This window comes from Notamacropus eugenii, chromosome X (assembly GCF_028372415.1).
Source record: "Notamacropus eugenii isolate mMacEug1 chromosome X, mMacEug1.pri_v2, whole genome shotgun sequence".
NCBI lineage: Eukaryota > Metazoa > Chordata > Mammalia > Diprotodontia > Macropodidae > Notamacropus > Notamacropus eugenii.
This window is the reverse complement of record NC_092879.1, coordinates 56,784,137-56,812,017: the sequence shown is the minus strand read 5'-3', so window position 1 is coordinate 56,812,017 and position 27,881 is coordinate 56,784,137. Positions and strand designations below refer to the sequence as shown.

Sequence of the window (27,881 nt, the reverse complement as noted above, 5' to 3'; positions counted from 1 at the left end):
TCCCTCTTCTCTCCTCTGACAGTGCTACCACCCTGGCACAATGCTCATGGCCTCGTCTATAGCAATACCCCACTGGTTGGTCTTCCTGCCTCAAGTCTCTCACCACTCCAGTCCTTCCCCTATTAAGCTGTCAGATTGGCTTTTCTAAAGCAGAAGGTCTGATCATGTTACTCTTATTCCTCAAACTGCAGTGACTCAAATCAGGATCAGCTCTTCTGTTTGGCTTTTAGAGCCATTCGTTACCAGGTTCCCTCTTCCGCCCCAGAGCCACCTTTCCAGTCTTCTTGGACTTTCTTCCTCTCCACATATCCACAGTGCAGTGGACACTGGCCTTCTTGCTCTTCTTCATCTCCCAAATTCAGCCATTCTCACAAGCTGCCCTCATCTCCACCTCCTGACTTCCCAGGCTTCCTTCCCAGCTAAAATCCCACTTTCTACAAGAAGCCTTTCCTGATCATCCTTAACTCTTGGGCCTTCCCTTTACTGATTATCTTGAATTTATCCTTTACATATCTAGTTTGTACATATAGTTGCTTGCACATTACCTCTCCCATTAGACTGTGAGCTTCTTGAGAACAGAGTGTCTTTTGTCTTTCTTTGTACACCCAGGGCTTAGCACAATGCCCAGCACATAGTAGGTGCTTAATAAATGCTTGATGACTGACTAACCTATGATTTCATTGGTATAGGTAATGTTAGGGTGAAGAAACTCCCTGTACCAACACAGGTTGGCACCTTCTCACCAACTTCTGGTCTTAGAGCACTAATGTTAAGTGACTTTTGCCAAGAGTTTATGTCAGCCAGTATTGATCAGACATGACATTTGAACTTTGGTTTTTCTGGCTCAGAGGTCACTTCTCTCTCCATGACACCATGATGCCTCTTCAAGATTGAAAATCAGGTTTCAAAATAGAAACTATTTAGTTTGCATGAAAGATTTGGGGAGCAGTAATAGCCTGCCGCTAGTAGGGTCAAATAAGCAATTCTTGCTTGTGTCCATATGTGGTAGAGGTATAAAATGAGTGGGCCCAGAAAGGAAAGACAAAAAAAAGGAGGAAAAAAAAAGATATGAAGGAGGAGAAGAAATATTTCAAGGGATGGTTAAAAAAAAAGTCACAGAAACTCTTGTGCTATGGGAATCTATTGGATTTTGACATTTTCCCCAAGACTGTTTATGGGGTGGAAACAGGGAGGAGAAATCTCCCTGGCATTTGGAGAGAGCCTCAGTCAACTTGGGCTTCCTCCTGGGAGAAGGGCAGTGACATTGTATGACTGATAACAGAGATGCAAGCTCTTAATGTACACGCATCATTTTTAAAGCAAATTTAGTAAAACCTAACGCTAATCTGGACTAATTGGAGGAGGGGAAAGGGGATTGGAACAGATCTGGTGATCTGGATTCTGATCTCAAATTTGCTATGTCTTTCACATCTAGTCTACACTGCTGTGTTAACATGAATAAGGCCTTCATCTTCAGTTTGATCTGCAAACTGAGGGGTAAGGTTCACTTGAAATAGACTGAATTGTTGACTTTTTTTTTTTTAAGCTGCCATGTTATTACTTAGGATAGCTGGCTTTGGGTAGGTAGCAGGAGAGACTAGAAGGAACCCTAAGCTCACTCACTAAGAGACTGCCTGCGCTCGTTAATAGCTGGGTGGTCCTGGATAAGTTACTTAAAAGTTTCTAAGCCTTAATTTCCTCATTTTAAAAATTGGGGGTAATATTACTTGGGCTCTCCCTTACCAGGGTTTAGTGAATATCAAAGGAGATGTTTGTGAAATACTTTGTAAACCTTAGAAACACCATAGACATAAATGTATGCTGTTACTCAGGCCATGAGAATGATGGCTGGCCAATTAGCATGCCAAAAATAGCCTAAGTACTGGAAATCTCTGTTTATATATATTTGATAGGCCAATGTGTGAAAATAGTTTGTTCTCAGGTGAAATACCTGACTGGCTTAGGAATTCCTTTTTTATACTTAAGAAACAAAGCTATACCACCCTCCCTCATTGCTGTCTGAATGACCCCACATTCCAAGCTAGGGCATTTTTTTATCTTGATTTTACAGCCTAAAGATGGAAAATAAGCTGTTTCCAAATGACTGTGTAACAAGTGGTACAAAGTAGGAAGAGGCTGGAGTGAGGGGCAAAGGCTTGAGGAGAGGCCTTTGAGAAACAGAACTTGGTGAGGCAGGGCACATGACACAAGCAGTTATTGAGACAGGATCTCATGTGGTTAGGGATCACTGAGGAGTCAGTTTGGTTACAGAATAGGCTTTGTTTAGGGGATCATATTTGAGAAAGTTGGAGGTGTATGTTGGGCTAGATTGTTGTGGGGGTGAGGACATTATACCAAGATGAAGAAAGACAGATGGAGACCATCTTGACTAGAATGAATAGTGTATGCCATACATGGCTGAAGATCAGGCCATATTAGAGAGGTCTATGATACTAGGATAAGGGATTTGGATTTTACTCTCTAGGCCCCTAAGGAGTCCCTGGCAATTTTGGAGTAAGAGAATGATACAATGAAAATGGGGCATTAAGTAACCGATTAATAGAAGAATCTGGAATTATACGGGATGAATCAGCTTGGCAGTGTAGAGGCCAGTTAGGCAAGTGCAGAAACCTAGGCCTGAGGTGATGAAGGAGTAGAGTTAGGGGGAGTTACAGTGGGAACTTTGTGGAAGGAGAAACATGAGGTAGGAAGGGTCAGTGGGACTGCTTTTATGTAGGAGACAAAATAAAGTGAGGAGTCCAAACTAATTGATTTGACCTTGGGAGAAGGGTGCTGTTGACATAATTGGGAAGACTGAGAAGAAAAGCCTTCCTTTTTAATGTAGACTTGGGACTTTTTGTTTTTGGCTATGGTGAATTTGAGGTAAAACTGGGAGCTACAGATTTGTGAGTCCTCATAGGGTTGATCTCAAAGCCAAAGCTTTGAGAACAGAGAAACTGAAAGTACCAATATCAAGAGAAGAGGGGTCAGGAGGATGAAAAGCAACTAGGAACAAAATAGAAAAGGGGCACTAAAGAGGATGGGAGGAGAGCCAGGAAAGGATGGTGACCCAGAAGCCAAGAGAGAAAGACTATCCAACAAGGAAAGGAGGTAGTCAGCAGGATCTTGCCACCGAGAGGTTGAGAAGGCAACTTAGCCAGATAACCACATTGATGACCTTTATTAGGGCAGTTGGAGCAGACTATGAATAATTAAGGAGAGGGAAAATGGTGGCAGGTATGGACCACTTTTAGCCTTACTACTGTCTCCAGCTAGATCTCTAGTAAGATTAACCTTACTTCTTTTCCTCTTTTTCCTTTAACTGCCAAACTTCTCAAAGGTGCGTGTGTGTGTGAGTGAGTGTGTGACAGACAGACAGACAGAAAGAGAGGGAGAGAGAGCAAGCAAGAGCACACAAGCTGTATATGTTTGAGGGCAGAAAAGGAGCCAAGGGGAAGGAAGAAGCTGAGACAAGTGGATGGATATGTAGAGACTGAAGGACACCTCTTTCCCTAAGACCGATGGGATAGATGGGAGGAGATGCAGAGGCAGGAGTATCTTGAGCTAAAGATGAGGGGGAATTTCCCCAATTGGCCTTAGGTCTCAGTGATATTGGAGGTGAAGCCACACACAAGCTGGGTACCGTCCAAGGCACTGGTGGCATATGTAGAAATTCTGGGACTCCTTGGAAACCAGAAATGGAATAAAAGGATCAAAGTCTGCCTTTGAGTTTGCAGGACCTTTGTGGGGTTTTCAAATCTTTTAAAATGTAACTCTGCACAATTTGCAAATGTTCTCCTGATTTGTGATTTCTTGAAGCCATGCAGCTGTTGTGTATCGTACTCACCTGAGAGGCACACCTGCTCATGACTGTCTCTGCTTTGTCCTCAGTCTGTCTTCAGATATTCTGGATGGCAGTAGTAGCAGCATTGGCTCATCCTCAGACTCACTGGCTAAAGTCAGCAATGCCACAGACTCTCCAGTAACGTGTTCCAATTCATGCTCTTCGTTCATCTTGATGGATGACCTTTCACCCAAGTGACTTAAACATTTCTCGTTCAGTGTTCTGACCGTGCTGTTTTCTAGACAAAAGACTCTGGCAGGCAGGGAAAGGGACTTTGATCCTTAATGAGGATAAGATATTAATTAGGATAACAAAAATTAATGTAACATTATCCCTTAACATCTCTGTTCTCAGAGGTTTAATTCATAGATATATTAACCTTCTAGCTTTTGCAGATTTTCTTTTGCGTTAAGTGACTGTTCTGATTATTAAAATTAACTTTGGGTTGCTGTTGCTATATTTTACTTTTGATGCCTAAAAGGCTATCTGCTTACGGTCCTGTAGTTTGAGTACTGATAGAAACTATTTTCTAGTATGGCCCCTTTTCCCAACAAAAGTAAATGACAGTTATAAAACTGATCAGAAAGTCTCTTGTTTGAGAGAGACCTCCATTCCTTATTCCTCCCATTAAAGAAATAGTTGCTCTTCATTTTACAAATGGAAAAGACTTGCATTTGGTTATATTTAAATTATTTTTCTCATCAGATTTAAATATATGATTTCTCCTTTCTCCTCTTTGAGCTGCTTGCTTGTGGCCAGACCAGGAAATACTTAGTGGTCTCTGTAGCTGCCAATGTTGCTCCTTTGTAGTTAAGATTGTATGGAAGGATGAGGAGTGGTTTTAATGTTTGAAATGTTAATGGACTTGGTAGTATGCCTGAATTAGTTAGTAAGAATATTCCAGATCCCTATAACCCAAGAATAGCAGTAGCTAACATTTTTTTCCCAATACTTGTAGCCCTGAGGAATGTATAATATATTATTAATATTTCTAGTTATTTGTTGTCAAGGAGAAGAAATTCCATCCTTGATCAACGATGTCTACTGCATCCAGAAGTGACTAGCCAGTGTTACTGACCTAAAAAACTACTGTGCAGGAGAGTGCACATGGGGCCACCAATGTCTCCTGTGGCATTGAGGCCATAGGGATTTTTGTGCCTTAGGGGACATTGTTCTACTATTAGAGAATGTAAACCATAGGGGAAGGGGAAAGCAAAAGGGGTGCCATGTGTAATAATCTGCTATGGGGTCTGGTGCACCTTTTCAACTTCTAGATTTGTTTGCTTTCCCCTATGGCAATTGGTACCAATGATTCAGTCCCTTTGCATCACAGTTTTTGTGTTGTCATTAGAGAAGAAGATAGGTTTAAATAACTTTCTTGCTGCCTTGAAAAAAGGCATGTCTCCAAAGTTTAATTTCTAGGGAGAAAAAAGGTTTGCAGGCCTGATAAATGAATATTAGCTCTGTATTCTACTTTTATGAGTCAAATTTGAATCATAAGGAGCATTTCAGTAGTCCAAGGTAGCAAAATAAGGAATTTCATAATAGGAAAAATATTAATCAAGCTAGATAATCCATTGATTATAATCTACTATCATGCTATTTATTATTTATAACTCTGTAAAAAGTCTGTGTGATGAATTATAGTATTTTTTTATGATTAAAATTTTTTAAATGTTTGGTAGTAACTGGTGGCTTGTCTCTAATATACAAAATTGCCTGCCATAAGCTTTCATTTTTGAATGATGGTTCAGAATGCTTTTGTCTAAAATACAGCATTTGTGTTGTTTTGTTTTTTAAGAAAATAACACTGAATTTTAAAGAGAAATTATGTGTTTTGAAGGTAAACAAAGATTAGCAATGTTGTGTAGCTTGGCTGGAGGGGAGAACTAGACCCTCTTTTTTCAGCTCGAACAAGGACATGGTGTGGCCTACAGGAGTCTGGTTACAGTATCTCGTGTTCTTTATTTTAACTTGTAATAATCATGGTAGCCAATAATGAATTTATTACTTGTATTATTTTTACCCGTGGAGCATCACTAGTTTTCCCCACCTCAAATAGATGTGTATATTGTAAAATATTAATCCATAGTGTGCCGTTTAAAAGAGAACATATAATTAGGTCTACAGTATTCAATGTATTCATTTTATTTGTATATGAACCATATTATTTAAGATGTTTTTGCCTGTACAGTAATGACTAGAGTGTTTTATCTTACAGAATATTTATCCACTTTCACTTTGCTGTCTTTTTTGCCTTAAAGGGACACTTTCAGCCATAATTTTCAGACCCTGAATTGATTGCTAAGATATAACCTTTCAATTCTTATAGATGATTAAACCTAATTTTAAAATTTTAATCATTGAATTGGGGGGAGGGAGCTGGAGAGAGACATCAACATATTTCTGCAGTGTTCACTATGAGGATGTAAGAGCTAGGAGATAAGACCCATGAAGTCATCTTTCATTGTTTAAACGGCAGCTTGGTGTTAATGGCTAGAGGCTACATCTTAGAGTTAGGAAAACCTGAGTTCAAGATCTTTCTCTAACGTATACTAGCCGTGTGACCACAGACAAGTCACCTAACCTCTCAAAGTCCCAGGCTGCTCTGGGGTTCTATTCTAGATGAGTTGCTGACCTGCATTCAGCATATGGAGTGCCCTATACCAATGAAATCATGGGTCTGGACCAAAAAAATAGGGGGAGGTGTTTTTAAATGATCACACATAGTGATCTGTTTGAAATTGATTCTAAATAAAGGTCAATTAACTAATGAACTTTGTTGACAGTCTAGCAAATGAACTTTGTTGACAGTGTCCCTTTATTTCCATATAAAGTTCACTCTGCCATTTATGATGTGATGTGGAGCTTGTCATTTATCCCTATTATGCTCTCCCGCCCTCTTCTGAGTGTCTCTGTTTGGCAACATGGACAAGGGATGGGAGGACCAGTGTCTCCCTCATGGCCATCAGATGGTTCTGTCTGCCTGACTTGTACAAGTGATGTATTTCATGATTACTGTTTCGGGAGTGATGGAAAGTTTTCTGTGAAATGTTGGCCTTTGTAAACATTAGAATGAAAATCTCATAAAATGTGAACACATGCATAAAACTTTGTATTTTCTTCAAAAAAAAAAAAAAAAGCCTGACTGTCTCTTTTCTCACTGGTGACTTTGACTTTGCCGCCATATTGTATGTCCTGTACCTCTGGCAGAGCTTAATTCACTCCCTTTTGTATTCCTGATAATTCTTCTAATTCACAAAGTTAGCTTTGACCATATTGCTTTGTGAATTTACAGGAGAGCATTGAACAATTGAGAAGTTGCACTATCAAACTCCTACATTTCGGACACTTAACTCATAAATTTGTTGGTTTCTTGCACACTGCCTTCTCTTCCCCACCCCTAAGCTCCCCTGGACCACTAAGCGCCACCTACTGGCTGTGTCCCTATCATCTACCTCCTTTGCCCCTAGGGATGCAGTACATGCTGTGTGCCCTGCTTCCCCAACCTCCATTCCTCCTAACTGCACCTGGCATCATTAATTCTACCTCTAGTGAACATCATATCATGTACTCCATGCAGCGCTTTGGAGGTACATCTTATTAGACTGATGAGATTGTGCTGCAAGCAGGGATTGTGTCTGATTTTATCTTTATATCTCCCCCAGTGCCTTGTACATAATAGGTACATACATTGTTCAGTGAAGTTATCCACAATCTGACTTCAGTCTAACTTTTCACCTTTATCTGCTTCTACCCTCCGTGTACTACCCAACCCTCCCACAACACAGCACCCATGCTCCCCACTCCCATACATCACAGATCAAAGCAGTCAGGGCTTTGAACCAGCACTGATAAGGGGCTGATAGCACTTGCAGTTCTTTAGCAGCATAGAAATTGCTAAAGGGACTAGTCCAGGGTGGGGAACCTTTGGCCTGGAGGCCACATGTGGCTCTCTGGGTCCTCAAGTGCAGCCCTTTGAATCCAAGCTACACAGAACAGATTCAATGAAAGGGCCTCACTTGAGGACCTAGAGGGCCACATGTGGCCTCCAGGCCAAAGGTTCCCACCCCTGTGAGTACCTTGTTAGCAAGAATCATTAGCTAAATTAGGAAGCTACCAAGTGGCATGTGCTTCCTTCCCCTTCCCCTGCTCCCCTACTGAATTTATCTGAAATTTATTTCCATATACTCTACATGGTAGTAAAACTGGACTACTCATCATTATCCCAACATGTTCTACAGTCTCCTATTTCTGCATCTTTGTTCACTCTGACCCTTGGATTACTCTACATCACTTGTTGACGCTTTACTCAGCTCAAAAAAATCCTCTTCTATGGAGCTTTCATTTAGTCTTCCCCTAACAAGCCAGTAGTGATTCCTCCCTCAAAGAGACTCCTTCCTGGAGTCAGGAAGACCTGAGTTCAAATCCAGCTTCAGACACTAGCCGTGTGACCATGGGCAAGTCACTTAACTGCTGTTTGCCTCAGTTTCCACATCTGTAAAGTAGGGAGGATAATAATAATAGCACCAACTTGCAGGATTGTTGTAAGGATCAAATGAGATGATTGTCAAGCACCCAGAACAGTGCGTAGCATGTACATGCTACATAAATGTTAGCTATTGTGATGTGTGCTATTCACATTTTGCCTTTTAAATTTGTGTACATATTATCACTCTTGCTAGTCTGAAAGCTCCTTCAGGTTCAGCACATAGAGATAGGTCACCACTGAATAGCTGTTACTGTTGAATGAATGGAACACTTCTTGAATTCCCCTTTTCCTTCTTGACCAGTTACCTCAGGAAAATCCATTTCCATTCTGCCTTTCCTCTTTTTTCCTTCCCTTTTTATATAACTCAAAACAAGCATGGGTGGTAAGTGTGAAAATGACACTTAGGATACAATGCCTATATATCAAGAAAAAGTAAAGCAGTAAGTTTGGAAATGGTATCAGGTAAAGAATTGGTGCCATCAACCTTTAAAGTATCCAGATTCCCTCTTGGGTATCAACAGAAATGTATCTACCATCACCTCTACTTCCAATGAAACCTACTCTGCTTCAAGAACGTAACTTACTCCTCCCTCTCCTCAGAGGACCTTGACTTTATCAAGAAAATTGGGATCATTCATCTTAATTCCCTCTTCCTATTTCTACACTTCAAATCCTATCCATTTTTTCCCTAGGGAAGGGGAGGGGGGATAACTGTGGAACAAGCTTCCAGAGGAGACACCAGGAGAAAAATTCAACCGCACAAGTACAGGGTTTGGCCACCTTTAAATGGGAGACTGAAAGAAGGACGGATGAATATAAAATCATTCTATAAAATAGTGTTGAGTGCTAAAACTCAGAATGACCTAGTGACGAATGCCATTGACAACAGTGGGCCATGGTATAGGGGACAGCTAGCCTCTGAGCCAGGAAGATCTATATTCAAGTCAGTGGGTCAATTCGATAAATATTTGTTGTGTGCCAGACACTGCGCTAAATGCTGAACATTTAACCTCTCAGTGCTCTGGGCAATTCTATGACTATAAATTGCAGAGAAAGTGCCAACCCACATTGGTAAGGGGAATTTCCTCACCTGGGAGTTACTTACCTACATCGATGAATCAGTGGTCCAGTTCCTATCCCTTGTCTACCATTCAGAGAAAGAGAAGGATAAAAAAAAATTAAAGGCCCACCTCTTAGGTGGATGATATAACAGAGAACAGGCGATGTTGTCAAGTCTCATTTTGCTTGTTTTCTCTGCCAAGGAGAAGGTTCTTTGAACGGGCAGTAACAAAATAAAAGGGCAAACAGGGAGGCAGTACTCAAAATAAGTAGAGATAATAAGAAAACCCCTAGTTCTGCCTTTGATGAATTCAAGTCTCTTGGTCCACATGGATACTGGATAATGAAAGAACCTGCAGATGTGATGGCGAACTACTTAAGTGATGTCAGAAAGATCATGGTGGATGGAGGAGATGCTGCTGGACTGGAGGACAAACATCATTCAGTTTTCAATAAAGGGAAGAGAATGGAGTGCAAACTTTACATGCCTGTGGGCTTGAAGTTTATTCCTGGAAAAATGAGAACAGATCGTGAAACTGATAGTGACTGACTATGTAGAAAAGTAAGCAGTGAATAAATACAATGAACTGGTATGGTTTCATCAAGAATAGATCATGACAATCGAACCTTATTTCCTTTTTTGATGGTTAACAAACTCCTAGGCCAGGGTGATGCTCCAGATATAGTTCACCTAAATTTGAGCAGATAATTTCATAGTATCATAAGAGCATAGATTTAGTGGTAATTTAATTTGACCTCTTCATTTTACAGATGAGGAAACTGGGGCTCAAGGAGGGAAAATAACTTGCCCAAGGTCAAAATGGTAGAGTGAGAATTTGAACCCGGGTTCTCTGGCTTCAAGTCCAATATTATATTCATTGAATGATATAGAAAAGTTGGAGAGACAAGGGCTAGACATGAGGACAATTAAATGGACTTGGAACTGGTTGACTGGATTAAGAGTAGTCATAAATGGTTCTAAATCAACTTGACAGATTAGTATTGATTTGAATACCCCAGGAATTGGTACGTGCCCCTGTATGTACCATTTGAAATTTTTATGTTGGACAAAGGCATAAATGACAAGCTTATTCAATTTGCAGATGTCATGAAGTTGAGTGGTGTGATGGGTCAGTGTCCAAATCCTGGCTCAGACACTTACTAGTCACATGAGTGACCCTGGGCAAATCTGTCTCAGTTTCTTCAGTAAAATGAGGAGAATATGAGACAGCCAGGTAGTACAGTAGGTAGAGCATCAGTCCTGAAGATAGAAAGATCCGAGTAAATCTGACCTCAGACACTTACTAGGTGTGTGACCCTATTTAAGTCACTTTACCTCTGCCTGCCTCAGTTTCCTCATCTGCAAAATGGGAATCATGCCAGCATTTACCTCCCAGGGTTATTGTGAGGATCAAATGAGATATTTGTAAAGTGCTTAGCACAGTGCCTGACACATAGTAGGCATTTAATAAATGCTTCCTTTATTTGCTATGTATCACTGGGTAAGTTTCTTAACCTCTCAGAACCTCCACTTCCTCATTTGGAAAATAGGGATAAATAGTATTTAACCTCACAGAGTTGTGAGGATCAAATGAGATAATAAATGTATAGCACTTTGCAAATCTTAAAGTGCTATATAGATATTATCACAACTATTCCCCCAAGCACAGTGCATTCTGGCCAGACTGGCCTTCTTGCCTCTGTGTGGCTATCCCCCTATGCCTTGAATGCTCTGCCTTCCTTCTCAGCTCTCTCTTGGAATCCCTATCTCCATTCAAGGCTCAAACCAGGTGGTACCACCCCCTGGACCTCTTATGGTCCCCCTAATTGTGAGTACTCTTCTCCCCCTGCCCCAATTACTTTTAATTTCTCTTGTATTTCCTTGTTTGTATATATACATCATGCTTCTACCAAATAGATCATAAGTTCCTTGAAGGCAGAAACTGTTTGGTTTTTGTCTGTATGTATCCTCAATGCCTCACACATAGTAGATGCTTAATATATACTTGGTGAATTGAAGCCCCACCCCATTCCTGATGAATAAAACGATCATCATTCAATTTGAATGGGTGGGAGTGAGACTCACCCAGGGTCACACAGCTAGTAAGTGTTTGAGGCCAGATTTGAACTTAGGTCCTCCTGACTCCAGGGCAGGTGTTCTATCCACTGTAATGCCACTCAGCTGCCCTCTGGGTCTTATTTTTGGTAGTGACAGGATGCAGGGTTTGTTTTTTTTTTAAACCATATCCTTTCAAGATTACAAGAATTAAACAGACTTTGTGCACACTAGCTTGGGAACCTGGCCATCATTTATAACATAGTCTCTGGGGAAAATCTATATCAGGAGTTTCAAACAAGCCAATGTTTGGAATGTCTTTTTCATTTACGTTGAGGACTGCAGATATCTTTTCCCCTTCCTGCAGAATTCCGTGAGATGTTGTTCAATCACACCTACGTTTTTCAGCATTTTCCACCCAAATGTATTGTTTTATCTCAGATTTTGAGCATGTTACTTAATTTTTGTTCACATAAAAAACCCACAATTTCCCAGGTGGTCACAGAAGAGGCTATTGGTAGCATATTCTATTTCCCCTATGCTGTAAGAGTTTATAGATTAGCCTGGAAAATACTTCGAAATTTTACTCATTTGAAGGATACTGTATATTCACAAATCAAGCATAGTATCTGTACCTTTTGTCCATATTTGTGATCTCTTGATGTAGATGATTTCACTACCAATGCCGACCAGAAACTCCTCTAACTCCAAGGCTGGTCCTCTACCTCACTCCCTTTAAAGTGCTCACATCTGGTTTTATTTTTGTTTGAGAGTGTATGTGCATAACACATGTACACATGTGATCTCTTTAAACATAAAATTAAAAACTAGTCATTGCATATCTTTGAAATGGTGGAAATAGCAATAAAGTTGGAAAGAGGACAGAACAAGATTCAATTGTTACCTATGATAGTAGTTAAAGCTGCACTAAGATTTTGGGGATGCCCTGTGTGTTAACTCCTTTCAGTGTCATCTATAAAATGGGCATCAAAATACTGGTAGCTCTTAATCTCACAAGGTTGTTGTATCATATACAATAATGTATGTAAAATGCTTTGTAAACCTTGAAGCACTATAGAAATGGCCATTTTTATGATTATGATTAGTGGGTGGTGATAGACCTCAAAAGACCTCACTGGTCTTATTGAACGTAACTTGAACCCAGATGGCCCTTTTCAGATGTAGTTTACTTAAGAGAGTTGATTATAAGTCACTTTATATTTATCCATTTCAAGAGGTATTTGAATTGGTAATTAAACTATGTACTGTATTGCTGGGGAGGCTTCAGACACTTAATACCTGAAGGAGTATCAGCCTTAGAATCCAAAGACACCTCTACTTACCTCTGTGTAACCTGAGGTGACTCCTTTCCACTCTCAGGGCCTTGTCTGTAAAACAGAACTGATACTTTTGAAGCTGTAGAACATTAGGCTACCAATATTAATAGCAAATTAGTGGAAGAAAATGGAGCCTTAGGAACTTTCAAATTGGATTGGGAACATCAAACACTTGTGGAAGTCAAACCTTGTGGAGCATGGTTTAAAAAAAAGGCCAGAGAGAGGATTCCTAGTTTGTATAAATTAGTAAATTATTATTGAATTGGGAATCACAGACTGTAGTAAGTGATGGAGAGGCAGCTCTGTGGCACAGTAGATAGAATGCTGGGCCTGGAGTCAGGAAGATCTGAGTTCAAATCTGGCCTCAGACACTTATTACCTGTGTGACCCTGATCATGTCACTTCACCTTATTTGCCTGTAAAATAAGCTGGAGAAGGAAATGGCAAGTGCTCTCCCCTATTAACAAAAATCATGGCTCTTCTATGGCTTTGGCAGACTGGATTAATTCTGTTTTTATCAATGGCTATGGCCCTTCCCCAAACTTATCAATCTTGTAGACATTCCAATATCTTTGCCAAGAAAACCCCAAATGGGATCACAAAGAGTCAGACATGACTAAAAACAGCTCAACAACAGCAGTGGTTGATGAACAGAGAGCCCTTCTGAGAATATCTGCAGATTTTGGTGTGGATCTGAGTATAGCTGACCTGTCTGCCAGGATTTGGTATGCCTCTAAAAGCAGGAGTGAACCAGTTGCCTATTAAACAAAACAGCAATAAAGTATTAATATGCAAGTGCCTCCAGCCTGGAATTCTATATATGACATTTTGATAGCCAAAGACCCTTTTTGGAATTCTAGATCTCAGAGGAGATCAGACCTTCTAAATGAACCCCAGGACTGTAAAGCAGCTTTTTACATGGTACTGAGAATACTTGAAAAGGCAGAGTGGATATGGCTTGTCTTAATTAAAGATCAAGTAACTCAAATCCAGATGCCAATTCACAGGTATCCATTTATGAGCTGTTCTGTTTTTCTTTCTGTTCTTGTCACATATTTAAACAAAATTTAAAACTAGTCATTTCTACTCTTGAGCCTTGTCAATGTCAGTCCTTTGCTCTCCCACCCTCCTGTCCAACTCTGTAATATACGGATGGAAAGAGCAACATTCATTAGGCAAGCAAATGTCTTGAAATATGCTCAATCTATCAAAATCTCATTCTTTCTTCAGCCAGGACACAAATCTCCCATCTGTCTCATAAGGCAGTTAAGGGTTTGGGGGTGATTTGTTTTTTGTGTTTTTTTGGTGCAGCTGCAATTTGCTACATATATTGGTACATAAGTTGTTGGTAGCTTATGTTTACCTAGCAACAAAATCTGTTTGGCAGGAGGCTGTGGGAAGGGAGATGTCGTGGAGGAGGCTGTTTTGTATAAAGCAGTTTCTTCATCTACAAATTCTTCTTGAATGCAAGAAAGGCCAGTATCTTAAGCCAAACAATCTGCCTTTTATATAGTTTTAACCCGATCTGCAGATTTGTGGAGTTGTCTACTTGAATCACCTTACAGACAAAACAGAGTGCCAGTTTTCTGGAAAAGCTCAGCAATTTGGTAAAAATCAAGGAGAAACTGTCTTAGTTGTGGGTAAAAAAGACCATTTGCTCAGGATCAATTTCCTGTCCTCAGCACAGCACTCATTTGAGATGTCTTATTTCAATGAGATGGGCCTGAGGATGGACTATATGTCTACAAGATTGATAAGTTTGGGGGAGGGCCATAGCCATTGATAAAAACAGAATTAATCCAGTCTGCCAAAGCCATAGAAGAGCCATGATTTTTGTCAATAGGGGAGAGCACTTGGCCAAATGAGATCACAGATCCATTCAAGTACGAAAGTACTCCCAATGTCAGAAGATTGCTCAGGGACAACATCTCTACCTAGCCCTCAGTAGTCTTTAGTCAGAGTTAACCTTGACCTACATGAAACAGTTTGCCTTTGTTGCCTGAATAACTTTTGTCTTTTTCGACGGCATTTTTGTGTCCTTTCCCACTTTCTAATTATTGGAGCAGAGCATGTTGAAAGAACAAAACGTAATAACAGCTCACTAACTGTGGGTTAGTCAGAAGTCTAGGGCTCTAAATCCAACCCTGGTCCTAACTTTCCCTGTGACTGTGGGGCAAGTCACTTATCGGATCATTGATGTAGAACTGGAAGGGATCTCAGAAGCCAACTTGCCGAACTTCCTCATTTTACAGATGAGAAAACTGAGGTAGAAAGGTAAGGTGACTTAGGATCATAAGATCACAAATGTGGAGGTGGAAGAGACCTCAGAGGCCACCTAATTTGAAAAAACTGAGGCCCAGTGAGTTGAAGTAATTTACCCCAAACCATACAAATAACAAGTAATAAAGGCAGAATTTGAGTGAATCCTCTGATTCCAGGCTAGCGCTCTTTTCTACCTGCCATCTTGCATCTGGTCCTCATTTTCCCCATCTGTCGTATAAGGGAACTGAACAAGATGATCTTCAAAGTACCTTCTAGTTCTAAATCAATGATCCTTCATGTTCTGTACCTTTGAATTTCTCAGGTATACTTTGGGCATTCATTCAGAGAATGAATGAAGGAACCAAGGACCAGAGTTCTTAGCTTCCTTCAGATCTATAGACAGAGCTTTTGACATTATAATTGTAAAAGTTGTTCTCCAGATTTGTCTACAACTCCAAAGAGCTTACTGTCTACATAGCTGCATGCTAGTTACTATGAGAGATATAAAAAAAAGGCACAGGGCCATTGTATTTGAGACTACTTGCAAACCAGTGGAGAGTGTGGGGCAAGGAGAGGACATGAAAGACCAGGGTGATCCCTAGGTAGAGGTGGGAAGTAGAAAATGTCTTGCCTTTGGTACCCTTACCTGCTACCCTAGCGCCTTCTTTACACCTCCCTTTCTACTGCAATATCTTTCTCCTGTCATTAGAGGAAAGAATGTATCTGATCAATTTCATTCACACTATGGCGTCACAAATCCAATGTGTTTTTCCTTGCAGAGGTGTTCGCATTTTTTTTTCCAAAAGGGAGAGGGCAATACTTGACAGGGGAATGTATCATTAGGGAGCAGTGGGGGAGGATATTTTTTGTGTAGGGGTGTTTCTGGCATTTTCTCAATGATACCATGTAGGTGACAGGTTGGTGCTGGAGTTAGAAAGTTGGGATTGTGGTGATATCACATAGTGGTGATAGTTAAAAGCCTAGGAGAGAAAAGGAGCTCAGGGAAGGTGAAGAACTAAAAACTAAGCTTTTCCCAAAAAGGGGGCAGGGGTGGAGATGGCAGGGATACCCTCAATAGGGAGCAGATGGAAGAACCACCATCCAAGGAAACAAAGAAGGAACCATCAGTGAGGTCAGGAGGAGAATTTCAATTCAAAAAGCATTAATTAAGTGTCTGCTATGTACTTGAGGCTAGGGCCAAAGGAAATGAGAACTGTGAAGGTTTGGGGCTTTGGCTGGAGAGAGACCTTAGAAGACTCTCAGTAAAGTGCTGGAGTAGAATCTTGATAATCAATAGCATAGGGGGAGTAAGGAAATGGATGAGAGGGGATATTTCCTACTTGCTCTAGAAATTTGGCAGTGAAAGGAAGGTAAAGAGAAGATGGTAACCAAGAGGATCAGTAGGGTCATTGAATGGTTTTTGCTTTCCTTGAGTTCTGAGAGACAGGTATATGTTTGAAAGCAAAAGGTCAGGCAGGATTCAATGGAGAGAGAGAGAAAGTCTGAGAGTAGGGTTCCTCAGGAAGTGGGAAGGGATAGAATCTTGAGCACAGGTGGAGAGAGGGCCAGTATTGGGAAAGAGAAATAATTTCCTCTGAGACTAGAGATGTACAGACAGGGCCCCACACCCCATCACGAGATGGTCTCAATCTTTTCCGTAGAGTAGGAGGCAAGATCATCTGCTGGAAGTGAGGGGGTGGAAAGGAGGGGGACTCAGGGGCTTGAGAAGAGAGAAGAAGTTCTGGAACAGCACTGTGGGGAGGACACAAGAGACAGTCATGGATTGCTGAGCAGTGGTGAGAGCCAAGATGAAGTTTGACAGCATGGATTTGTATCGGGCCAACTCTGGAAGGTTCTACAGGAGCCAAAATGTGTAGTGGGCCAAACCTGCAGTTCCATATAAGGTTTTCTTCAACATAAGCAAGAAAATGTATCTGGAAAAGATTGTCTTGCAGCTTGCTCTAAGAAAATTGTGTTTAAGTATCTTTTTTGCAGTTCTGTTGCCATACATAAAACACCTCCTGAGGAACTGTTTTAGTACATATTACAAATCGCCTTCAAAAGAATCTGACCAGACAGGTTGAGGCTCTGTTGCTTATGTGGTGTTTTGCTAGGGTGATCAGCCAGATTCCACTGCTTGTCCTGGGTCCACTCCCCTAACGCATGAGCCCCGAGGCTGCCTGTTCACCAGCTCATCCCTTGCAGGTGGTTTTTCCTTACATCACTCTGCAACCCCAGTGGATTTAAGTAATGTCCTTTCCAGATGTCCAGATGTCTTTTGGGGGGTGGAGGGGAGAAAGGAATGATTATGGAAATATAGAGCTTGTTGATGGGAAAAGAGAGAAAAATAAAATGAGATTAGTAGATGGGGTGGAAGTTACTTGACTACAGTTTTCTTGAAAGGAACAAAAGTGGGCAAATTGTTTAGGGATTAATGATTTAAAAGTACAGGTATCAATTAGTCAATCCGCAAACATGGGCCATGCAGTCTGCTAGGTGTTGCAGAGACAAAGACAGTGAATGAAATTATCCCTACTCACAAGGAACTTTTATTCTAATGGAGGAGTCAATTACTATTGGTACTGTATCCCAACAATATTGAAAATAGTGACTTGCTTCATTAAAAGGTTATGCTAAGCTCAAGAATTTAGCTTCAGAAAAGGGAAAATATTTTGGCCAACCAGACAATCTTATGGAAGACTTTTACTTCTGCTGTCATTGTACCTCACTAGCTCTTGGAATGCAATTGTCTGCAATCAGAAGCTGATAAGTAACTTGGTTAGATCACTTTCTGTGAGCTTTTCTTGGAGTAGAAAATGGGGCTGTGTGTGTTATTTTATCCCCACAGAAATAGACAAAACGTTACCCATTTTATATAATTACACGAGGCTTTAAAGAATAATTAAAAGAGATACTGGATCTCTGTATTTCCAGTGGCAGCCCCATTACTTGCCTCTTATGCCCATCAAAAATGGGTCTCTGTCTTAAGATGTCAAAGCATTCTTCCCCATGTAAACCCTTAACGCGTTACCAAAGTGAGTAATTAAAGCTGCCTTAGGCAACTTCTAACTGCTTATCTCAACCAAATTTAGACTTCATAAGTCTCCAGATGTAAGACTTTAATCCTAGAAAGTAGAACCTGGGCAGACCTCTTAGTAGAAAGGGGTGGAGATGAGTTTCATTTGCTCTTGGAACAGTGAGCAGAATAGCTTGGTAGGAGTGTATGAATTTAGGGGAGCAGTAGGAAAAGTTAATAGTTAGAGGGAATCCTACTTAAGGGTCTTGGAGGTGAGGCAAAGAAAGTCAGATTTGATGTGGTAGACACTAGGGAGTTAGGTTCTTGAGCAACAGAGTGTCATGCTGAAAGTGGTTTAAGGAAGAGTAGTCTACAGTGAGTGTATGCAGGATAGATTGGAGTGAGTAAGACTGGAAGTAGGACAACAAGTTGACTATTACAGTAATCTAGGAATGATTATGGAATGGAATGGAATGAAATCTCTCTGCATTAGGTGGGAGTTAAATTCCAATTCTAGGTTCTGTGATAGAAGATGTGAAAGCACTTTAAAAATTTAAAGGACCAAATACGTGTGTACCCACATGCAGACCCCACCTTGCACTCTTAGATTTGCATCAGTACCCTACTAACAATCTGTCCAGACTCATTCTGGCTCAGCAGAGAAATTTTGCAATTTGAAGACATAAGCAACATGAGGAAAATGTGGGAAATCCCTTCCCAGTATTGGGTTGTGACACAGCTCTTATTTTTTACCTCTCTTTATCATACATCGCTGTGTGTTATCTCATGTGTGTGTGTATTTTCTTCCCTGTAGACTATATGCTCCATGAGGACTGGGACTGTATCTTGTCTAAACTTTGTATCTCTCTCTGTTCTCAGCACATTTGGCACTTGATAAATGTTTACTGTTCTAAGCTCCTTGAGGGTTGGGACTATCCTTTGCCTCTTTTTTGTATCCTTAGTGCTTAGCACAGTGCCTGGCACATAGTAGGTACCTAATAAATGTTTACTGATTGATTGTTGATCTTCTAAATATCCTCTTTTCTCATTTTCCCTTTCTGAACTCTCCCCACTTTTTTTTGGTTTCTGGTAAATGTCACTATTTTAGTCATTTAACTGTTATCTTTTGCTAGGGCTAAAACCCAAAATGAAAGAAGTATAATCCAACACTGAAATACCTCAAGGCTTTAGGTTGGTATCCAGACATTGCTAAAGAAGCAAGGTATGTTTGAATTATAAATGGAAATCTCTTTTACAAGTTTACCCTGGAAGCTCAGTGATTGGGGCAAGACACAAGAAGGGTGGGATAGTCTGCCCAAAGCAGGTCTGGCAAGTTCCTCTGATGATGCCAAGTCACTAGATAACCCTAAAACACAACTGTGAGTTTTCCAGGATACCATGTTATCACTTTTCTCTGCCTCTACTCTCTTTACTGCCCTAGAAAAAGACAAATAGTGTAGGTTACCCTGCAGGGTAGTGGAGTAGTACACATTTAGCTAGAAGAAGGAAGTTTCTGAGTACTGAAAGGGAGCTGAGAGATCATTTAGTTCAACATATTCATTTTAAAAATGAGGAAACTGCAAACCAGAGGCTTTAAGTGACTTGCCCAAGATTTCATGTGTTAAGCAGTCGAGTATTCAAACTCAAGCCCTCTGACTCCAAATCTAGTATCCTTTTCTTTATTGTTTTATTTCCAACTTAGTCCCCTCCTACTTTTCCAGTTTTCTTATGTCTTTCTCTCTGCCAAGCACTTTTTCATCCAGTGACCCTGGCCTCCTCTTTTTTCCACAAACAAGACCCTCCATCTCTCAGTGCCAGGCATTTTCTCCAATTGTGGCCTCCCTCATTCCCCCATCCCTGGAACACTTTCCTCCTTCATCTCTACCTATTGGCTTCCTTTAAGTCCCAACTAAAATCCCATTTTCTACTGGAAGTCTTTCCCAATCTATTTTAATTCCAGTTCCTTCCCTCTGTTAATTATTTCCCATTTTCCTGCATATAGCTTGTTAGTATATATTTGTTTGCATGTTTCTTCCTCTATTAGACTGGGAGTTCCTTGAGGACAGGGACTGTCTTTCACCTCTTTTTGTATCCTCAGTGCTTAGCACTTCCTGACACATAGTAAGTACTTAAAAAATGTTTAGTGATTGATTTTCACTATGCAGTGTGTCCCAAAAGTCTTAGTGCAGTTTAAACCTACTGAAGACTTGGGACATCCTGTATGACACTCCCACAGAACTGGACACTTTTTAAAAATAGTATTGCTATTAGTAGATTAGGGGACTGCTGCAGATGTAATTTAATGAAGTTTTAGCAAGATATTTGACAAAGTCTTATGCTGTTCTTGTGGATAAGTTGAAAAGATGTGGGCTAAATAGTAGCTTGGTACCACTGAGTAGATTCAGAACTGGTTTAGTGGCCATATTCAAAGAGTAAATTAATGGGTTGATGTTACCTTGGAAGGAAGTCTCCAGGGGAGTGCTCCAGGCATGTGTGTCTATTCCCTAGGAGTCTATGCTCTTACCCCAGGAATCTGTACTTGGTCCTTGACTGTTGAACATTTTTATTAGTGACTTGGGTAAAGGCATGTTTATGAAATGTGTAGGTGACATAAAGGTAGAAAGCATAGCTAACATCTAGTTAAGGGGCTCTTAACTTGGGGTTCTTAGATAGATTTCAGGGGGTCCTAATCTCTAACTAACATGGAGCATGTCCTTCAATTGTTCAATGGCAGTATCCTAATAAAAGGTCCAGAGTTTTCCCCAGGCGACTTAAAGGGGTCTAGGACACACAACAAAGGTTAAGAATTCCTGCCTCAGATCCCCAAAGATCTCAATATACTAAACTGTAAGAACAAATTTAATAGGATGAGATGTAAAATGTTAACACTTGAACTAGGAAAAAAATCATTCTCCAGTACAAGATGAGGGAAGTCTAACTAGACTGGCTTAACAGACAGCAGTTTGCCTCAGAAAGATCTAAGGTTTTTAGAGGCTTGAGAGCTCAATGTGAACCAACATGATAGTGCAAACCACAGAAAAGTCCATGGAAACTTAGACCACATTAAGAAAGGCATAATAATTAGTGTCCAGGACTGGGGAGGTGAGAGAGAATTTCACTGTCCTTTGCCCAGGTCAGATCACCTCTGGGGTATTTTGTTAGGTTCTGGGCTCCACATTTTAGTGAGGACCCTAAGAAGCTGGAGAGTCTTTCGAGGAAGGAGGCCAGGAGGCTGAGCCTCAAGAATCATGCCACAGGAGGATCAGCTGAAGGAACTGCTGTTTAGCCTGAAGAAAAGAAGACTTGGGGGAAACCTGCTCACTTGTCTTCAAATATGTGAAGAGCTGTCATTTGGAAGAGGGATTGGGCTTGTTTCTGCTTGGCCCTAGAGGGCAGAACTTAGAGCAAAGGTTGGTAGTTGCAAAGAAGCAGGTTTAGGCTTGATGTAAGGAAAGTGTCCTAGCAATTAGAGCTATCTTAAAGTAGGCCAGGCTGCCTGGAGAGACAGTGGATTCCCTTTTGCTGGATGTCTCCAAGAAAAGGCCAGATGACCTCTTGGATCACAGATCATAGAAGCCTAGCTCTAGAGCTAGCTGCAAGGGACCTCAGGGGCCATCTGGTACAAACCTTCATTTTACAGAGGAGGAAAGTGAGGTCCAGGGAAGTGAAAAAATTTACTTACCATACAAGCTCACACAAATTTCGTCAGAGCTAGGATGCGAACTCAGGTTCTATGACTCCACAGCTGGTGTGCTCATTTCACCGTATCCCACTGCTTCTCCGTTGGTATAAAGGAGAGTTGTTCTGATACCTCTGGGGTCCCTTCCACTTCTGAAATTCTGGGAGTTTAGATGAGTAAGAAGTCTATTTGGCTCTAGGTTAGCAATGCACCTCTCCCTGAATATGTCCTTGTTCTGGATTGAAAGAGCCATGGATGAGTCTTTCACCTCAGATATTTGTCTGCTATTTGCCCTTCTGAATTCCTTGTCTGTATCAATAGTTTGGCACGTGGCATATGCTAACTTGTATTATCATATCTCCCCAACTAAATTGCAAGTCTGTTGGGAATCTGTATCTTGTGAGAAAGATTTTATGCTTCTTTGTATCCACTGTACCCTGCACACAGTAGCAATTAGGTTAGAAAGAAAGAAAAAAAAGAAAATTGCAAGGAGTGGAAGAGATACAGTTTCTCCTCAAAAATATTTACGACCTAAAGGAAATTTTAATACTGATCTAATTCTAATCCAGAGAGCTCAGTAGTCTGTTAATTTCTACCCTCTTGCCCCAAACAATGTAGATTGGTTGAACAGTCCACCAGACATTTCTCTCCAACGTAAATGAACAAGCCACTTTGGCAGTCTAGACACTGTGATCTGGGGGTGTTTGGGTATTAGTTGTACTTGCCAATGACTGCGATATATCACATATAATATGTGATACATGATATAGCCCACAGAGCCAAACAAGTGACTCTAGGAGTGAGTTATTGGCCTTCTGGATAAAAAAGGTGTTGGGTCAAGTCCAAACACAGCACTGAATTTTCCTACTTTTAAGCAGCAAGGAAAATGAGGGCCAAGGTGACCACAATCCCATCCTGGCCTCTGCATCTGCATTTTCCAAGAAGTCTTTTCAAAAGAGAGCCCTTGTCAGTTTTCTCAAAAAAAAAAAAAAAAAGTGGGGGGGGGGGGGAGGTTGGAAAATGAGGCCAGGTAAAATGTATCTTTCTTGCCTCTGATACGTTCAGTAGGTTTTGGCTAGAATATGGTCTCTCCCAGATACTTGCCAGTTCTAAGATTCTGTGGTGCTTGTGATGCTGTTGTACCCTCATGTATACATTTAGCTGTTTACATAGTGTATCTCTACCATCACCCTAGGCCCAGTAAAACACAGTCCTGAAGGGGCTGAAAAATGGCAGGGACCATTTTTCATCTTATCTTTGTATCTCCAGTGCCTTGCATGGAGTAGGAACTTAAGCAATGCTTGTTGGATTGGATTGGATTCTGTTTGAAAGCAGGAGTAGACATGAGCTGGAGAACTCATCAGAGCAGTACTGGAAGGTGAAAATGAGGAAGGCAATGGAGCTGGCTCCTGGGAGGTGGCAATGCCAAGGCTGGGGCTACTTCAAGAGCACCTGGAAAGAATGAAAACTGGCCAGTAAGGAGGGCAAACCCTTTGAAGATTAGACAACAAAGTGAGAAAGGAACCAGGAATAGGAGCCCCACAGAGACAAACCCCTTGCGGCGGCATACTCTCTAGGCCAAGGTGCCCTGCAAACCAGGTAAAGCCAGACACATATTTGCCACACTGAGGCAGAGACAGGTGGAGATGGGGGTTCGGGGAGAGACATTAGGATTTGTTGTCCAAGTTGTGGGCTAGTGTTTTTAAGCCCAGATCAGAGATCCAAACAGTGACTTTCTTCTCTTGAACAAAACAAGAGCTTTTTTATGGTAAAGGGAAGAACTTGTATCCATGAAGAGCTAAGTTTGGAAACTTCTGCTGTATTGTTTTGGTTTGCTAGAGATTGGGAAGGCAGCTGGTGTCAGAATGCAGGGATTGTCTAATATATGACGGTATTTGGGATAGAGGGGGCTTGGGTATAGAAAGGGAGGAACCATGATTATTTGGTCTTGGTAGTGAGTGCTACAGAGACATTAATCAGATCCTGACATAGCTGGAATGGGCTGGTTTTTCTGCTTTGTGAACAGGATCCTGAGGAGGGCACAGCCCTAAAAAGGTCAAGGAAACCTCTTCTCCAGAGGCTATCGCTAGATCAGCATTCGTCTAAGGAGTCTGGTCAGAAGGAAAAAGCCCCTTCTTCAAATGGAGACAGTTTTTCTGGGCAGTGAAATTCTGATCCCTCTGGACATGACTCAAGTTCCCAAGGGTCACTGGAGCAGACCAGCCATAACTCTAGTTCTTAATATGATCATTAGTATTCATGGTACATAACAGTATGCAAGCATTGAGAGAGACACCCACCGAGAGAGAGAGACTGGCTGACTGGCCACCCAGATCAAGCCTTGATGTTGGTGGAGTGGCATTCTTTTGCATTGTCTCCTTTAGGCCTAGAGTCATCCTCTTTTGAGGTTAGGGGGGTGGGGGTGTGTGTGAGACGATACTGATCAATACTAAACAAATTCACAGGAGACTGGTTTCTTCTTGACCAGTATTACTTTATGATAGTGGGGGGGGGGGGGGGGATTGCTTAAACTTTTCTAGCTTTGGCATACTTATTTACCATCCACAGCCCTCCATGTCTAGGTATACAGCTTGGTCCCTGGGAGAATGAATTAACCATTGAAAAGTTGCTGTGATGAACCTGGAATCAGGGCAAAGGGAACTGGATCATCTGAGGGTTCTATCAGCCAGGCTGTGGTAGAGCTTGAAAAATGATCCCTGCTCTACCATATACTTTTCTTATGACTAGAATATTTATGTCGAGAGAATGAGTTTCCACCTCCACCCCCTTCCCCCAACAGGGCTAGATAAACATTGATAAATTCACTCTAGCTCTCCTTTTTCAGTGTTCCTCAACAGTCATCAAAAGTTTGTCATTGCAACACTTTCTCATGACAGGCATGCCCCAGTGTCCAAGATGAGAGCTTATTTTGCATTAGTTATATTTTAAATTTGTCTTTTTAATGAGGTTTTCAGAGACATTCTAATACCCTTGCAGAAGTATTGCACACTCTATCAGCAATGCACTTAGAAATACTGTCAAAGGGGGATGTTTTCTGACTTTTTTTCTAGTATCTCCCAGAAGGAGGGTAAACCCCGTGAGGGCAAGGGCTGGACCTCATACTTCCTTTATATCCCCCACAGTGCTGAGTACATAGTAAGCAATGCAATAAATATTTGCTGAATTGATTTATAAGCTATTTTCTCATATGTAGTGTATCCTCAAAGGTTTTCTGTTAGAACATTTGGCTGGGATTAAATACAGATAAAAATGAATTCTGAAAAAAATATGGGAATGTATGTCAGAGTTCTATTCTCATGATTTTACATTACCTAATTTTTGGATTTCATTTCATTTTGATCCATTACTCTTGTCCTTGAAATATTGCACTCCAAACTTATGACCCGAAACATGAATTCCATCTTATTTCTTCAGAGTGAAGATTTTTCTTTTTTTCTCTTTTCTACCTTCATTTGACATTCATTCCTCTCACATCTTCCTTGATAGTTTCTTCTTTCTGAAAAACCCATTGCTAGGGCTATTCCATGTTATCTTACTTTTGAATGCTTGGTCCTTTCACTTCTGTCCAGCTTCTATAATCAACAACTTTGAGTGGATTATGAAAGAGAAGGAATGGATAACTCCTGCCCCAACTAACTCACTACTAAAAGAGGGAAGACAGCAGTATTATTACAATTTAAACTCTCTCTCTCTCTCTCTCTCTCTCTCTCTCTCTCTCTCTCTCTCTCTCTCTCTCTCTCTCTCTCTCTCTCTCACACACACACACACACACACACACACACACACACACACACACACACACACACACACACACACACATCCAAAAGGCTAATGGGTTGCCTTCGGAAGTAGTAAGGTCTTCTCCACTAGAGATGTTCTGCTGGAGATTGTATCAGCATATGTTGGGATGGTACAGGGGATATTTCAAATGAAATTCCAATTAGATTAGATGGCCTTTGAAATTCATGGCTTAACTGAATCACAAAAATGAAGTTCAAGAAATCATACCTTTTGGTGGAGTCAAGTCAAATCAATAAGCATGAGTGCTGTCCCTTGGCAGGGAAGTGATAGACTAGGGGTACAGATGAGGTATATATTGTCACATGTGGCCAATGTTCAGATTAGATTTGGTTAGCAATTTCTTTGTTACATACAAGTGAAGGTTCTGCTGGGGCAGGGGTGGGGTTTGTCACTGGGACTGATGGGAATTTTTTTTAAAGGACATCAATAAAAACATCTTTGAAAAATTCATCCGTTTCAACCCTCAACTAAATCAATATTTAATCAAATCAAATGAACACTTTATTAAGGAGCTGCTATGTGAGAGGGAAGGGAGAAAGCTAGCCTTGAGAGTAGAGAACATCATGGTTCCAACCCTGTTTCTGGCCCCTGCTGCCTAGATGACCCCTGAGCAAGTCACTTAAGCAATTAATGCCTTGAACTCGGTAAAACTTGAAGTTGCACTGGTATAGGGAGTTTCCTGTACCAATAAAATCCCAGGTCTACTTCCCCCAAATATGCCAGGCATGGTGCTAGCTTATTTATGTCTTTTGGTAATGTTTTAACATTCCCTCTTTCTGGACTTCTATGACAGAGTCCCAGCTCCATCCCCTCAGTGGCTAGTTGATTGCTGACTTCACAAAGTAGGACCCAAAAGGCTATCATCATGGTTGAAGTATACCTCCCTACTTCCAGGTCCCTTCATATCCCAACAGATCTGTCATCTTGTCACTGTGAGCACTCTCCAACAGTGCAGCTAGCAGTTCTTCCAATGTCACTCATTTCCATGGCCATAGTTGCAATAAACCTGGCATTGATGAGCTGGGGAAGTGGATTCTCATTTAAATGAACCAGAATGAAATTAGTGTTTTGAGGGGTGAGAAAGGAGCATATTCCTTTCTCCCCTCTCCCCTTTCCTCCCTGCACCTGTGGCTGTTTTAAATCTGCACCCTGCCAAGTCTGTTCCTATGTAATCACTGCTGAGGGATTTCGGGGCTGTTCTCCTCAACACTTGGCTCCCATCTCTCTGTTCCACAGTGCTGGCAAAGACTGTGGTTAGAGAGTGGAAAATGGAAAACATGCTACACTTTGGAGGCATCACATTCTTTGGGAAAAACCTGAAACCTCTACTGGTTTATTGTCTACAAATTGCCAAGATGGGGTGGGGGGAATCGTCTTTGGAATGCATCTTTAATAACATATGAACAAAATCTAGTGGTTTTATCACACATCATAAAATTGTCAGATAAAATGGGGCTTGGGGTGGAGGGGGGTTTGATTGCTTTGTTTTTTGCTTGGGGTTAGTTTTTGGTGGTGGTGGTTTTGTTCTTTTGTTTATTGTGTGGAGTGTTTTGGAATTTGTTTGGAGGGGGGGGTAGGGTTGGTCACACAAGGTTTGAAACCTTTAGTTGCACTGAGAACAGAAAGAGGTTGTAGGTCAGTGAACCATGCAGTGAGCTGACATTTCTGTCCTAGATGTTTAGACAAGTCTATGCTGTATTTAGCTCCTTCTTATCCCCAATAAGATAAAGAAAATAATTGTATCTCTCTGCTCCATGCTTCTTATATCTTAAGTTGTCCTCTAACCACATTGGGGGTGAGGTAAAGGCCAGGAGTACACTTCTATTTAGTTTGGGGGGAAAGTGTTAACTTCTTTATTGAGAAGATCATTTGGTATGACTGCCCCTACTTTAAAAACAAATAAAAATATCCAATTAAAAAGTCTGGTTAATTCAAATTCCATCTCTCTCCTAGCCCCAGGCATTTTGAATTAGCCAGATTTTGTTGTACATTTTGCTAATACTTTTGCTAATAAAGAAATTATTGGGAAAGAGGTTGATGAATTTGATTAACTAAAATTCTAAAGGATAAAGCACAATGCAAAGCAGTAAGACCAAGGCAAAAAGAAATGGAATAGATTGGGGGAAATTTTTCTCATTGAAGGCAGCAGCTCAATTCCTGATTGGAATTTATATCAATTGAGGACAGTAATAGCCAGCACCCATTGGCCACATGTGGTCAGAGGATATGGAGAGACCATTCACAAAAGAGAGGACTCATTCTACTGTTTTTACTATGTGGCTTTGGGCAAGGCACTTCCCATGCCTGCTCCTTG

General features: G+C 41.0%; 1 protein-coding gene and 1 long non-coding RNA gene across 7 annotated transcripts in view; one reads left to right on the top strand and one right to left on the bottom strand.

Moving 5' to 3' along the window:
* The window catches only part of LOC140516418 (uncharacterized), a 39,566-nt gene extending 35,630 nt beyond the window's left edge, over positions 1 to 3,936 (bottom strand). Inside the window, exon 1 of the long non-coding RNA XR_011971355.1 lies at positions 3,848 to 3,936. This is a non-coding gene — a long non-coding RNA (uncharacterized lncRNA). The remainder of the gene's footprint in view (positions 1 to 3,847) is intronic.
* The window catches only part of LOC140516416 (PABIR family member 2-like), a 95,255-nt gene that overhangs the window by 36,445 nt on the left and 30,929 nt on the right, over positions 1 to 27,881 (top strand). The window contains exon 10 of one of the 6 annotated variants that reach the window (XM_072627379.1): positions 3,892 to 5,398. The exons of the other annotated variants lie outside the window; for them this stretch is intronic. Within the exon in view, the coding sequence (XP_072483480.1) occupies positions 3,892 to 4,042 (151 nt within the window). The 3' untranslated portion in view covers positions 4,043 to 5,398. Of the gene's footprint in view, positions 1 to 3,891; positions 5,399 to 27,881 lie in introns of those variants that run through there. 6 annotated transcript variants of the gene reach the window in all.